This window comes from Mugil cephalus, chromosome 14 (assembly GCF_022458985.1).
Source record: "Mugil cephalus isolate CIBA_MC_2020 chromosome 14, CIBA_Mcephalus_1.1, whole genome shotgun sequence".
NCBI classification, from domain to species: domain Eukaryota; kingdom Metazoa; phylum Chordata; class Actinopteri; order Mugiliformes; family Mugilidae; genus Mugil; species Mugil cephalus.
Window position 1 is genome coordinate 3,476,830 of NC_061783.1, and position 16,019 is coordinate 3,492,848.

At 40.4% G+C, this 16,019-nt stretch overlaps 1 protein-coding gene across 2 annotated transcripts in view; it reads right to left on the minus strand.

The window, feature by feature from the left end:
- Positions 1 to 1,745: 1,745 nt before the first annotated feature.
- Positions 1,746 to 16,019, minus strand: part of LOC125020581 (CMP-N-acetylneuraminate-beta-galactosamide-alpha-2,3-sialyltransferase 1-like) — a 72,427-nt gene continuing 58,153 nt past the window's right edge. For both annotated transcript variants that reach the window (XM_047606015.1, XM_047606016.1), the window contains 4 exons: positions 9,206 to 9,385; positions 6,062 to 6,107; positions 5,151 to 5,270; positions 1,746 to 4,907 (listed from right to left, as the gene is read on the minus strand). In XM_047606015.1, coding sequence (XP_047461971.1) covers positions 4,734 to 4,907; positions 5,151 to 5,270; positions 6,062 to 6,107; positions 9,206 to 9,385 — 520 coding nt within the window. In that variant the 3' untranslated portion in view covers positions 1,746 to 4,733. The remainder of the gene's footprint in view (positions 4,908 to 5,150; positions 5,271 to 6,061; positions 6,108 to 9,205; positions 9,386 to 16,019) is intronic.

Consider the following 16,019-nt stretch of genomic DNA (forward strand, 5'->3'; position numbering starts at 1 on the left):
GACTACAGTTCACACAGGCTCACCAAAACTGGACAATAGAAGACTGGAAAAATGTTGCCTGGTCTGATGAATCTCGATTTCAGCTGTGACATTCAGATGGCAGGGTCAGAATTTGGTGTAAACAACATGAAAACATGGATCCATCCTGCCTTGTATCAACGGTTCAGGCTGGTGGTGGTGGTGTGATGGTGTGAGGGATATTTTCTTGGAACACTTTGAGCTCCTTAGTACAAACTGAGCATGGTTTAAAAGCCACAGCCTACCTGAGTATTGTTGCTGACCATGTCCATCCCTTTATGACCACAGTGTACCATCTTCTGACGGCTACTTCCAGCAGGATAATGCACCATGTCACAAAGCTCATATCATCTCAAACTGGTTTCTTGAACATGACAATGAGTTCACTGTACCTCAATGGCCTCCACAGTCACCAGATCTCAACCCAACAGAGCTCCTTTTTATCATTTTTTTTTTTTTTTTTTTTTTTTTTTTTCCATTGTTGTGAATGACAACTATATCCAGATGTTAAGGTCAAATCAAATCAGAGCATCCCAAAACCCAATGTGGTTTGAGGACACCTGTTCCAGATGTCCTGGAGAGGCTGGCTGATTCAGACATAGACATAAGAGTACGAGTCAAGGAGAAAAAATAGAATAAGACAAAAATAAAAAAAATTTAAATCTTAAAAGTGGAGCGTGATGAAGAGATTAGGCCTTAGATTGGGATCTTCTGCAGAGCGTCCTCTCCAACCTGCCTTTGAACTATGATTCTGGCTGTAAGCTTGGGCCCATTGTGATGCTGCAGAATTAATCTGGCACCTATGACACACCTACCCAGTGGGAATTTGAACATCTACACAAAAACTTTTTTAATTCACTGTAAATCAAGCAGAAGCTAAACTAACTCTACAGTTTGGTGCATTCATTATATATGATCATATTATATTAACTTTCCATGTCATTGTTATGAGCTTATACAAAGATATTTGCTGAGCCGCACTGGGCTTTTTGAAATTTTTATGTGACATGTATAGCGCATAAAGGCTGAACTATAAATACAATGGGAATGAAGAAGACATGGTAGATCTTAATGCATTCTGTACCTCACAGTAAAAGAAGACACGAGGACAACAAATGTCTTGAAAAAAAGAAAACTATATTAATAAGAAGTATGACTGCTTAATCAGCTGCTGCACAGCTGTATTGTTGTAATGAGCCAAAAAACATAAAGAAAGAAAAGAACCTAATTGTTTCTCTTTTGTGCCGTTCGGAGACAGCTCTTCAGGGATAACAACCGTACCTCAGATTTGATCTCACCTAAGCATACAATTAGTTAAAGTGCAGATATCCTCTTTTAGATATTTATATCCCATTTTACACCCTGATGCTATCACGTCAATTCAAACATGAACGCAATAATATGAAATCAAAGGATTAGCAAAAATTAAAACTGGAATTCACACATTTTCTGTAAGAGGTATATATAGCGGAAGGTGTTGTAGTCAACAACCCGTCTGGGGGACAGGACATCTGCACTGCCCCCGTCCTTTGCTGATGAATGACCATGTTTCAAAGGACACAAAAGAGATGTTTTAAACGATATGAATAGGAGGGAGGAGGGAAAACAGAATCTTCAAAGAATGGGAGAAATATGATATATCAGTGGTTGGCATGAAATATAAAATCTGCGTGAACTAATAATATAATGTGGAGGAAAATTTAAATAACCATTTCTTTACAATCTCAGATATATTTGTTAATATTTGCTTTATTTCAGTAGAGGCGTCCTTTTCACAGATTGCAACGTAAAGGCTGCGGTTGTATTTCTCTGCACTGTGGCAGTCCGTTGAATGCCGAACAACTGAATAATTCATGTCATTATCCATCTCTCCCACACAAGTCAGTGTCCATGAACTCCTCCAGTTGAAAAATAAAAAAAACCCCACTATGGATTATTTAATGTGAAAGAGCTGCTTCGGTTGGTTTTAAATAACCAAGAACTCAGACCTTAATGTTTCCTCACTGAGGGATAAATTAAAGAATTTATTTTAAACATTAATAAGTGAGTACAGTTTTAAAAGTTAATACCAAGCGACCTTGCTTCACATTCTCGTCCACTAGGTGACAGTATTCCCTGTAGAACAAATGTACGCCACTGTTGTCTTCTGTTTTAGATGCATGTACACAAGGTGGCAGGCAGAAAAAAAAAAAAAAACAAGTTGAACTGGATGGTCGCTGTGGTTTGCCTTCAACGCCGTCAGCCCTCCCTCACATGGACGCGTCAAAGATCAGAAACACGATGACCGAGCAAATGGCTCCATTATGTTTCAAGGCACATGGAGAAGATCATAGGTCCCCTGCTCTGACGAAATAACACACGGGACGTGAGAACATGAGAGCCGGGAAGAGTGCCTCTGTGCTCCATCAAGCATTCAGTGTTCACACATCCACAACGAGTTCAGCGAGCGTAACTAATACAGAAACCTCAAGCCTGGGCAAGACATTGTCTCGTCCAAACTGCAAGTGTGCCAACATATTACTGACAATCTGTACCGTATGTATCATGCATATGATTGTTTAGAAGTTACAGTGAGTGCACAGATTAAAGCTAACTTAAAGTTACAAAGAAATAAACACGTTAATCCACATCCCCAAGACAATAATTAGAAGACAATATGATTGAATTCAATTGAAACTTCCCTTAAAGGCACTTAAAGGCTGCATTTCTTTACAAAATAGTTTGTACTTCAAAAATGTGGAGTACATCACTGATTTCAATCATAAGGCACCCCAACACAGGCTGTATAATAAGTGTGGTGTTCAGGATGAATGATTTTGTGTTACACCTGTTACCTATCACCTTATTAAAAACTTTGTCAATTAGTCATTTCAATGATGAAATGATCACACTGATTGTTTTGGTACAGAAAAAAAACTTTCAGTAAAATCATAGTCGAAAATAAAAATCAACCCCAACACCAGACCAAGAACAATATAGTCAGTTTTTCATTCCCTTAACTGTGGAGTGATTCAAATATTTAACAGTGCATGGGGGATCAGAGCAGCACTGAGAGGCGCGTCAGTACGTCCTCAGTGAATTTGTAGATTTTGTAGATTAGCTTTGATCTAAACTACATTTGACCATATGGTGAAGTGAAGTAAATGGAAAGCTTACCATGGCCACCATCCTAGTATAGCATGTTAGCACGCTATACACCTGTGCTAGCATGCTAACATGTCATTACATATTCAGGTATTTGGTCGTTAACCATATATTTCATGGAAATTTAAGCGATCACAGTTGACCTGTGTTTTTAGCTAGGAAGTCAGCCCAAACTTCCACTGCCCACAACATTTCATAGACTTCATAGAGTCTCTCTGCTTGGAACTGATTATGCCCCAGCAATGACCTGCCAGGACAGTCAAATCATTTGATTGTGTGCAAATTTCTTTTAAAAAAAGAAAAAAAAAACTGCATCAGTAAGATCACCACAATGGGATCCAGAGGGTGTGATACCAGACTCATATTTTGATATGAATTGAGCCTAACTACCACAAACAACTAAATTTACATCAAATTTTGTTAAGATATTTCACTCAAAATCACAAATGCTATACGAATGGTGGTGGTATGGTGGCAGCAGGGGATACAGAATCAGCGAAGTTGTTTGGTCACATCTTCTGGGGACCATAAATGTGCGCATAAAATATTATTTATCTGATAGTTGTTGAGATATTTTAGTCTTGGACATAAGGAGTGCACATCAGATGAATATTGTCATTGCCCTGGAGTCATTCTAATTCAATTACTACTGATAATTTAATGTCGGGAGGTCTTAGAGGTCCAAATTCTCCCAACTCAGGCTTATGACTTAAGTACTTCTAAAAATAAGGCTATGACCTTGTGGGTAGTCTGCAAAAGTCACGTTATGCTTTGGGGCTGATTTTGGACTTGATTTAAATGTCCCTTTAGCCTAATCTAACTGTATTTTACTGCCGCAATCAGACAAGCCAGATGCAGGGAGCTCCGCAATACGAGTAATTTATGTCAAAATCAGTCGGTGTGATGAAAAAAAGAGTTGATTTTCTCTCACATCTGCTAGTACTATAATATAAAACACCTTCACTGACACATCATTTATGAATGTTATTTACAGTGTAGTTAATAAGGTTTTGTTATGAAACTTCTAAAATACAATAAAAAACTGTTGGTTGGTTGTCAATTTGTACGTCAGCAGCATCCAGTAGAGACACTAACTGCAGAAATGACAATCATCGATTCCACCTCTCCACAAATCTGGCACTTTGTCTGACTGCTTTCAGCAGAGCATATTGGAGCAAAACGTGCAGGTAGCAAGGTTCATGTGGCCATAATGCTGATCTCAGTTGTGAGGAAAACAGAATGCGTCAGCTTTTAATATAAGCATGCTTGTTGACAGCATGTCATCTTCTCTTGTCTTCTTGTTTGGTCAGTCTCAGATTATGGATTCTGAAAAGGGGCAGTGTTGCTTTTGTCTTGCTGATGGCCAGTGCCGGTCTATGCCTACAGAGACAAAAGCTCTGTTGGTTTGTCAATAAGAACGACATTTTCTCAACTGCAGCCAAAGCAAAGAAAACAAAAAGCAAAAAAAGGAAACCGGATCCTCTAGACAAATTTATGAAAATGTCTTTGGAAACAAACATTAAAGGCTACTGGGTTCATTTGGTGGTCATCCCGCACATATGGGCTTGGTATCATCTGCCTTTAAAAATTTGGATTTTGTGCTTGTCTGCCAGCAGCTGGGTGACATTATGTTCGTAATCTCCATCATGGACTCCCGTGTGTCGGAACGCCCCGGCCAAATGGTTCTTCTCCCAGTAGTGGTGCCAGTTTCCATACTGGTCTGCACCGAATCCAAACACATTGACCTGGAGCAGACAAGGTTAAAAAAAAAAGAAAACACATCAACACCATCACTGGGGGGCATCATCCACAAAGCTTTATGCACTTATTCATCAGTGGAGTGTGTTCAGTCCGGCAGTTCAGATCTATGTGAGATATTATTGGAAAAAAATCAACATAAAAGATGCCCTTTTAAAGCTGCATGAGAAATCTGAGTAGGCCTTTTGGATGAGGTCACATATGTTACCTATTAGAGGAGCTCAACATACCTCATCACATATGTGGATAGCGAACAGCAGGCTCAGGAAGCCAGTTGAAGGATATCGCCCGTGACCCTCCAGCCAAGACTCATAGACGTATTTGAAAAACGCTGGACTGTAAATCAACACCTGCGAAAGAGTCGGAGGAAATTTTACTTTTGTAATTTCCTGAAAAATCAGAATAGAGGGTCAGCTCTGTATTGTGTATTGCTTATATCATTTACATAAATAACACATCTTGGTATTAAAAGGAACACTAGAATGCTCTTGTTATGCAAACATTACGTACAGTCAAAAGTGCAGTGTGCTTTTTGGAAAATAAGTGTGGAACTGTTTTTAATTGGTTTTGGTTGGATTCCTTAGTGGAAAACTAACCAACTCCTTGTGATACAGTGACACCAAAATTGTAAAGTTTTGTTACACACTTAAAAATGAAACCGTTATGTGGACCAAAATAGTTTCAGGGCATAGATGACCCATTTCATGAAAAATGACCGCCTAAATCAACAATACCGAGCAAAAATAGGCTCACACTATCTTTTTTCCTCCTGGGTGTTGCTGAACTGACTAATAGTTCCTGCAGATTGGCAGCCATGTTTCCATTCATCACCATTGTAACTGTGAGCAAATGCATAATGTATACAATACAATTAAGCTCTTTGAGCATCTGGAAAAGCGCAATATAAAGCCAATGCCTTATTATTAAAGGACCAGTGTTTGGACTTTAGCAGCATCTGGTGGTGAGGCTGCAGATTGCAACTAACTAAACACCCTTTCCTCACCACAATTTTTTGCATAGCATCACTAAGAATGTGGTTCTGTCACCCTGTAGGTACAATTAATGTGTTCACATACTGTTGTTCTTATAGGATGCAATACATATTCAGCAATCCATGTTTAACAGATGTATGCATACTCACCTTATCTTTGTTTGCCTTTATCCTGGACATAACGGGCATGTATGTTCTGTAACGAAAGACAATAGCAGGGGCATGAAATATTTCAATACAACTACCTGAAGTAATAATAAAAATACCTTCAACATTTTAAACACAGTTAAAACAGAGTTTGCGCAGTGCTTTAACGGACAAAGAAAAGATGATATACAGTAGAGAGTTAACAACGTGAAACAAGAACTAGGCAGATTAAAGCAAACAGATAGATAATCAAAGAGAGGCACTGTAAAAAAAGATGTGATGAAAAGAATAAAAGCAATACAATAAATTGACAGAATAAAAGCAGGTATACTGAAATAGGTTTTAAGAAATGATTTAACAGAAGTCACTGATTCTGCCAGCCTTATCTCCTTAGACACATCGCTTCAAAGCAGAGAGGCCCTGATACCTAAAGCACAGTCACTTTTAGATTTAAGTTTGACACTTGCGAGGATATACTGCTGCGAGGCTCATACGTTGCTAACATTTATGGTATGTAGCTCGGGGCCAGAGCCACATGTACTTAAAATATGATCAGTAAAATCTTCAAAAATGAGTGGGGGTCAACGGGAGACAATCAGAAAAGCTTTGCTCCCACATTCTTAACAAGTGGAAGGCATCCTCAATGTGAGAGCAGAATTTTTATCAATGTCCAAAACTGAATTACAGTCGTCTTTCCTCATTAGACACGTGTGAGGTCAGCTATCATGAGCAGATTCTGTAGTCATTACAGGACAACGCGGAATTGTGTGCGGCATCCATGAGGTGGTCACATCGAGTTAGCATGTGAAAAGTGTCCTCAAAAGACCCTTCAGACTGCAGTGGATTTACATGCACGCAGGGCGACATGCGAAAAGTGAGTGGAAATCATTTTCATGATGAAAGAAGGCAAAAAGGTTCATGTAAATTCCACACTGTGCCCGTGCTTATGTGAGCATGGATGGCATACCAATGACTGGATTGTAGAAGTAATTACATGGTAGACAAATGTGCCTAATTAAAATATGATTTATCAAGGATGCTGTCTGCTGCAATGCAGTGTGTCTTATTAGAATTCAAACAACATACAGTGTTTTTTAATGAATCTCTATGAAAAAGTCATAGTCCACAACTGGGGTCAGGTCTACATTCTTTAACATGTGCAGCACTGGAAGTTTTGTATTAAATTTTTAAGTTATTAAGTTATTAAATTTCATTGCTGCTCAGAGTCAGGAATTTGAAGTTGTGTAGTGCGAACATGGACAAGCAATAATTCACCTCAGTGTCATCTGATGGAGCCCTGTTTTATATAACAAGGCTAACAAAAAAACAAAAAAACCTTTAAACCTTTAACCTTTAGAATCAAACGAGCGCTAACAACAAAGGGAAATTTATTGATGTCAAATAATTGTTTTGGCAGAGTTGGAAGATGCATTTATAGGCAATATTGTTTGGAAATTTCCACCATCTAACGTGTTGGCGTGACAGCGTTACAGACAGTAGCTCCATTTTATCCCCTAGATGTCCAGTAATCGAGCTAATGACTACAGGTCACTGAGAGTGAAGCAGCTGAAGGAGAAATTTACTGGAAGACACAAACTGAGTGATTATCCATGTTGTGGCAACGTGACAAATAGCAACACTGAACGGCTGTGATTGTTATGACAATCTGGTATCTGAAGAGTGCAAATGAGCAGACGCAGCAGGCATGATAATGAATTCACAGCTTTCACATTTCCGGGCCAGTGAAAACTCTCAAGCTCTGATTTCAGCGACGTGAAATATTAGGCAAGTTTGCTTCTTTGGTGGCACAATTAATCATTGTCTGTTGTTTAGTGTGTAATCTACACACGCTTTTATGTTTTATCTACTGTCTGTATACAAAGGCGGACAACCCTTGCTTATACCTTACATAGGATTCCCGTGGAGGGGCTTTATGCTATCTTCCTAGTCCAACTAACTTGCAGGTAATTCAAAAATAAGCAGAGATCAGGGGCACGGGTAACACCTTGGAAGACAGCTGGCAATGTGTGAAAGCACCAACGTGTCTCTCAAAGCAGTCACGCTCTTAATTACTTAAGATGATATAACATTGAGCCTTTTTATAATTCGTACAGGTACAGTCATCATAAATGATTAAACTAGCCAAAGAGACCAACCCCGACCTTTGCATCACGTTGCTAACGTGCTCATTTCTGCTGCTGTAAAGGTTGAGTTTTTCTTTTCGCTAGACATTTTTGATGGATTCAACCTCAAGTGGCCGTTTGAAGAACTACAGTTTTTGGAAATTGGAAATTGGTGATCCCTTTTAGACACAGGGTTTTTACTGTTGTAAGCTAGCTAGGGCTTGGGGTGATAGAAGTCTCTGGCAATTTGTTGGAAGGAAAACAGGATATAACTACTTATTCCTCAACTGGGCTCCCAATGGAACCCCACCTCCAAATCAGACACTCGGGTGAGCGGTGAATTGTCTTCAGTTCAGTTGGCTTTGTTTTTCTCGGACGTACGATCCCTTGGATGACTGAGAACATTTGCAGGCTTAAATTACAGGACGCACGGAAATGAAAGACATCTTCTGCAAATTCAGATTTTTTCACTTCATGCATTACGCACAAAAGAACAAAAAACAAAACAGATGTGTACACATGATATGAGCACACAAAGCTATATCTTGAAAGAGAAAGTCATGCTCACTGTCTTTTCACCTTTAACTACACAGGTGCATCCAATGTGGGGCTGTTACTGAAGGGACAGGATGAATGGAAAAAAACTGTGTGCAACTACTGTGAGGTAATCACATTCAGTTTGCATATGAAAAGTTTCCTTCACATTATATGTCACACAGCAGTGAGTTCACAAATACAGGCAGGCTGACATGCAAAGAAGTCATTGCAGATTGGGAGGATAGTGTTGTGACGAGGGAAGACTAGACCCTCCCCATACATTTGCATCTGCTCAACACTTGCTTTGCTTTGAGACTTTAAAGGCCAGAGCCAGAGCTGATGCCTCATCTCCCTATAGCCCCAAAACTCACTGCAGATTTAATACTATCAAATCATTACAGAGAGCAACACCTTTTACATTGATCGCCAACATTTCATTCTGAATGTCAAAATAATTGCAGTTTTAATATTTAATAAGAGCACTTACTGTTTTATAGTGCCAGTGGTCAGAGCACTGATAATCCACTGCAGGTCCAGAGTCTTGAAAGGGATCAGAACCAGACTGGTGCCATTGTCCAGGTCTACGGCGCTTTCTGGATACATGAGATGATGAGTTGTTCTGGAGCCCACATCCCGCTCAAAGCCAGCGGTGGGAGCCTGGTTCATTCTGCAGGGGCAGAGGAACAGGAAGATTTTTGCTACTTGCTACTTGTTTCACGCATTCTCGTTTCCCATTTCTCGAGTTATTACTATTTTTTTTTTTTTCAAGTTTAGCATGGTTTAAAACACATGTTACAAAGATGCAAAACATTTGGCTTTAGTTACACTAATCTCTATAATCTAATGAAAGTGGTTGCTGCACTGGACCATGTGTTTAATTCGACAGAGTCCAAAATTTCAGTCATACCACATGGCGGTAAGGCATGCAAGGACAACCACGATCACTATTACAAAATAGAAAGACAATGCAGAAGGAGCAAAGAGGGAGAAAAACAAAAAGCGCAGTTGGTCGTGCCTCTGAATTTTTGGACATCCTAACAGCAGAGCAATCCAGTATCCATTAAAAGCTCAACAATTACCGCCTGGTGAACTGGGCGACGCCTCCCTGTCATTATGTCCAACAATTTTCTCAAACCGGGGCAGTAATTGGCAAGAACATAGTTTGACAGTGTCAGTTGCTTTCGATCAACAGCAGGAAGGGACAGAGAGGGGAGAAAAAGCATGAGGCTGACCCCTCGTGTGACTAGCATCACCTTTTTGAGCGCACTGGCCTGAGCAATATCATCTTCCTCATTACGGAGTCTGGGATGACAGCTACATAACAAGTTGACATTTTCAGCCCGAGCCTGTCAGGACTCAAAAACGACCTCCTGCAAGGAGCATTCGAGGCTGGTTATAGTTGATGAAAATTCTTTGGCTATTTTCTGTAACACTGTAGCTTATACTAATACAGTTTCTCTGGCAAAAAGAATTGATCACAAGGTTGTACATTTGCAATAACTCAATATCTAAAACAAAGTGAAAAAAAAAATACAGACACAGAGTCCTATCCTAGTTTTTCAATAGTTCACTACTTAAGTAATTTCTACTCACTTGTATAGACCAAACTACAGTTGCCTCAGGCAGTTAGGGATTCTTAGGTATTATGACTTAAGTTCAGGAACAAGACAGCCGCCTATGTCATTCTATTTCCTATGCCTACCTATGAAACTGTGTACTAACCCTCTCCCTCTCTGTTCTTCACCATTCTCACTGTCACCGTCCTTATTTTTTCTTTCCTTCCTCTTCCATCTTTCATTACAGGAACCAGGGAACGAAGAACCGAAGCATGCATCTGTGCATTCCACCCCCTCGTCCCCTTTCTCCGACCCCTTTCATCCTTTCCCCTCAACATAATCCATTTTCCCTCGCATCCTGTCTACCAATAAACTTCCTCGCATCAATTAAGGCGTGGTCAGTGGTAGTGGACTACTCAGGTTACGCCCTTTTTTTCTTCTTTTAGACTGTATTCTGCCAAGGACACACTCCACATATTAAGTGTTGAGGCAATGGCCAAAGAAATACATTTACACAGCACTGTGCACGTGTAAAAGCCTTTTAAGTTTATTTGGAAAGACTCCAGCACGGTAAAGTCACTCTCATTTTATCTAGTCCACTAGTCGACGGTTTGTTTAATTTAGTGCTGTGCCGCTTTAGGCATTACGTTGACTAGTCACTAATCATGTGACAATAACAACCTGTCTTATGTCTTCCTCTGGGAAGACTGGGGAAGAGCACAGTGGGTGGTTGCTGGTAAATTTAGTTGTCAAAATTATCAGACCTTTAGCTGCAGCAAATGGAAAAGGCTACTGGCTGGTCTCACCTTACTACTTGCTGTGGAATACACCACTGATGGTGCTGAGTTGCAGCCTGGGCTATATATATCATATGGGCTACATATCGGTATATGTGTTCACGTCAAGACTATAGATTTCATCGTTGCAAAGCATTACTTGTTACTGAGTTTTAAATTAAAAAAATAAATGTTTGCTAAAATGTCAGGTGGTGATTTCAAGCATGAACCAGAAAAGCTGAAACAGGAGTGCATTGAGAGTTCATTTAACTGGTATCTTACCAATGCTTAAGGGTCACAAACAACACACATTAAGTTAATATTATAGCATATACGCATTATCACTACAGTCACCAGGTTCGCCTCCCGCCCTGTTCATGGCTGTGGTGCCCTGAGCAAGCACCTAACCCCGGGCGCACCCACCAGAGGGGCTGCAGCCCTTTGCTCCAACTGTACACATTACTGTGTGTGAACAAATGGATGGGTCAAACAGCAGAATTTCCCCTCGGGGATCAATATAGTATATCAAAAAAAAAAAAAAAAAGTTCCAAACAGAATTAAAGGAAGTATATTTTTGAGAATGTCCATATGCCTGTGTCCAGGTATACCATGTGTGGTGTGGTGTGGCAGGGCATCCCAGGTCAGTGTGACCTCATACAAATTCACGTGTATGTGGCCACGATTACGGGAAATTATTGGTGTTGATGATTTTATTACCAGGAACAAAGCCGAGTGTTCCCAGAATACACGCATCAACTGAACACACATACTTAAACTTATCACTCATCGCACAAAACATTCACACACCAAAACTAAATAAACTACACCCCTCATGTTTGCCGCTGGGTTGTTCCACGATTTTGTCTTGTAGCCTTTGTGAAGTTTGTGGCTTCCATCTGTTTTCTTAACTTAAGCGTGATTTATGATAGTAATGTGTAAATTGGTTATCAGCAGAGTCAGTATCACAGACAACACAGGTTGAAAAATAAATTTAAATTTCAGCTCCTTAAGTGAAAGCATATTTTAGGATTTAGGATGAAAAAGGAGACGTGATGCAACAGCAACTCAAAACTAAAGCAGCAGTGAAAAGGTACAATGCTATTAGCTCTACTAGTTGACTATGTATAGTTTCAGCTGTCAGTTGTTGCATATAAGGCAAATGAACTGCGCCACTTTATGAACAAAGCTCACAAATAGAGAAAGCTCAGTTCACTTAAAACCAAGAGAACAAAAGCTACCAGCTTATTCTAAATGAACACTCAATGGTTGTTGGGTGTTCCCTTTGTTGCTTTGCGGAAGCTCATCTGAAACAAAACAGTTTCAAGGCTCTGGCTGTGCTGAAACTGTAATGCATGGGAAACAAGAAGCACTGACAAGATGGTTTACAGAAAAAGCAATTTCTGACAGGACTACATTGGAGCTAAGAATGTTATAAATGTATGGCAATGAGAGCCAAGGAGAGTCTGGTCAGATGATAGAATTGAAAGAATTCATCACTCCACTACATTCAGAGATATTTTTCAGCTGCACCACACTACTTTGTCATAGTACTGAAAAATAACATTAGCTTTTCTACGTCTTAATTTACGCCTCTGCTATTACGCAGACGGAACATAATGCTCTTGACACGCAACAGGAAAACAACAATAGACGTCACCTTATCTTTTTCTTCTTTCATTTCCCCAAGAGCCAGACTCTATCTCATTTAACACCAAACACAACAGCTAAAAAGACACCGTCAAGGCGCTTTTCTATTATTTTCCTTTCCCTTTCAATAACACAAAATGCTACAGGAAGAAACATTTCTTCAATTTTCTTTCTCCGCTTGACAATTGCTTTTGAGAGCTGTCGAAGGCCATGTAGAGCTTGCCATTCCTCACTACAGTGCTATGATAATGCAAATCTACAAGGACACTCAACAAGTTAGCCTAAGAGGATTCTGTGGGCTGTCTGTTCACTTAATCTTGCGGGGGCGTGCGGTGTCAACTACATTGAATAGGCGAATAATTCGGAACGGGCTAATCAACATTCAACTTACGCTCCCACTCCTCCTTCGCTGGAAGTGTGTACCAGATGGATAAACTGAAGCAGATGTATATTGAGCTTTTAAGGAGTCACCAACAAGATTGCTTTCTCACGCGCAAGAAACTGAGGCTCTTTACCTGGAATACACAAAGACTCAGGAAACAGAGAATGCATCAGTGTGGAATGAAGGATATTTAATGATTAGAGTAATATTTTTGTGTCCATCATAAAATGATTAGGACTTAGTGGTGTCTCTCTGCTGGAATTCTAAGAGAATCCTCAATCTTACAGGCTCTATAACAGTCTTCCAAGGAAATCACAAAACCAGGACGGATACCTTACTCTCAGTGGAGGCCTTTTTTGATGGATGATCAGTGTCTTGACTACTGCTTTATAGCAGAAATATATGGTGACTTTATGAGAGTATGAAGTGTGAGCATAATGAGAATCAATCAGCTGAGCTAAACTTATGTGAGTCTTAAAAGCTCCAATGTAACTTCACCCTAATTCAGGCTGAATAGTCTGCAGCTTTTATTGAAAATAGATTATTGTTTTCCTTCCAGACTGCTTTTCAGACTTGAAATATTTCATTGCAAACATGAACACTTTTATGTCTTCATGTGTTTTCAACCAGACAGAAGATTTACTTTTAACATCGGCCTGTGAATGCTGCTGAGACTGCTCATGATATCAGATGGACAGCGCCAAAAACATCAATGGCTTCACTTCAGACAGAAAAAGAACATGCATTAATGAAACATCTCTGAATCCGATAGTAAATTAATTGTTTATTAGACTTTTTAAGGTCAGTTAAATCATTGCTCAGTCATCCTTGGGCAATAGCTGGGTCTGAGTTTAATATTGCAGCACACCCGATTCAGTGGATTATTGGCGGTTCTGTGCTTGTTTATTCCACTGACGGCTCACCTCTGTGGCCGAGTATTTACAGCTAACACACACCCACCAGCCACAACATTAAAACCACTCGATGGTGAAGTGCACAACATCAACGACACAGTTTCATCGCAGTGCTATGTTCTGCTGGAAAACCCTAGACATGAAAGTGCATAGGCCACATACACATTGCTACAGACCTAGCACATCTACAGCAAAAAAAAAAAAAATGCACCTAGCCATAGTGTAAGAACTCCTTAGGAATGGTTTAAGGAACATGTGTTCAGAAGGAAATGTGAAGAGTTTGGAGGTTGTGTCAACGCCTTGATGAAACTTCCAAACTCTTAACATCATGATGGGATTTGTTGGAAGTATTGATCTCCAGAGGTCCTGCCTTGCAACCCATATGATCTGGATCAAAGGGATCTGCTACTGACATCCCAGTGCCAGACTCCACCAGATACCCAGTTTGAATGAAATGACAGAGTTTGAATTAAATGACAACCCCCTATGAGCAGGTATCCAACATTATCTTAATGTTTTTCCACTAGTGCAATAAATATTAGTGTGGAACTTGTCAATGACACTGTTCAAAAACGAAACCACCTTCACGCACAACCCCCAAACAGTGTCCAGAGTTGCCTTTTAACATCTGTCCTGTAGCAGACATCAGTAGATTATATGTGTCAGACAAGGTGTCACTTCTTGAAATACTCTGTTTGGTGGGTGGCGTCGAAGGTAGAGCCAGAACGAGGCCTAAAATGACATGCATCAGCACACCCACTCACTTGCTGTGTTCCACTGACAATTACCTGCTCTATTTACACACGGACTCAGTTGGACACTGGTATTGGGGAGCTGGAGGAGGAAAGGCTGTTTAATGCTGAGTCCAAGCGATGTAGACATGTGACGGTGTCACTAAAAATAAATAAAAAATGACCAGGGTCCACAGTTGGGTAGATTTTAAAGAAGCCTTCCACGCAGCTTTCCTACCTCCAGATTATCTCTCTGAGGTCGAAGAAAAACTTAGAGATATGGTGCAGCTTCCTGACCAGTGTCTAAGGGACTTTGCCTATGACTATCATGCCCTTTGTGGAAGTGGAAACCTGAAATCACAGAAGTTGAGTTAGTCAGGAAAATACTCAATAACTGTATTTTCCCAGATTAGCTAGATGTCTTCGCGGCACGGTTACCACAGTTGAGCAACTAGTATCCATTGGCACTCTGGTGGAAAAGGACTGCACATCAGCAAAGGAGTACTGGGGGAAGGTTGATCAACAGAAAGCAAAGGAGAAAATTACAAAGAAACCACAAGAAAAGTGGTCATCCATAAGGCCTGCTGATATCTCTACAGTTGTGCAGCAAGGAAAGAAAACAACAACGCTTCTACACATCCTCATTGAGGTGAGGGGAAGTCGATGTACCGCTGTTTTTGACACTGCCTGTACATATTCCCTTATGAAATGTAGTCAGTGGTTGGGGGTGGCACAAAGTGGAGAAAAAAATATGCCAAGTGAAAACCAAAGCTTTGCCCTGGCAGATGGGAAAACCTACTACGAAAGGAAAGGTACAGCTACTGTATGATTGGCATGGCATGCTGTGGTCATTAGAGATGTACATTTTTGATGATAACAACCTAGCATTTCCCCTTTTAAGTCTAGATTTTCTAACAAAGACCTCAACCATTATTAATCTTGGGGACTGAACCTATGGCGTGAAGGGCCCAAGGGGTTATACTTTCTATCCTTTTCTTTCTCAGCCTTCTGAGCAGCAGGTCACTTACCCCAGTGTTAATCTCATCATAGCACTCCCCCAGACGATGAGCCCTCGAAATAACTCCAATCCAGACTGGGAAGATCATCCTTTGGAGGTAAGGGAACTATTCAAAGCTTGGCCAAAGGTGTGTTCAGGTAGACTGGGGAGAACCACCGTGGAAGAACACACGATCTTTACCACTAATGAGGTCCCAGTCCGCTGCAAAGCATACAGAGTGTCCCCTTACAAACGTCAAGTCATCATCGAACAGGTGGAACAGATGCTCAAGGATGGC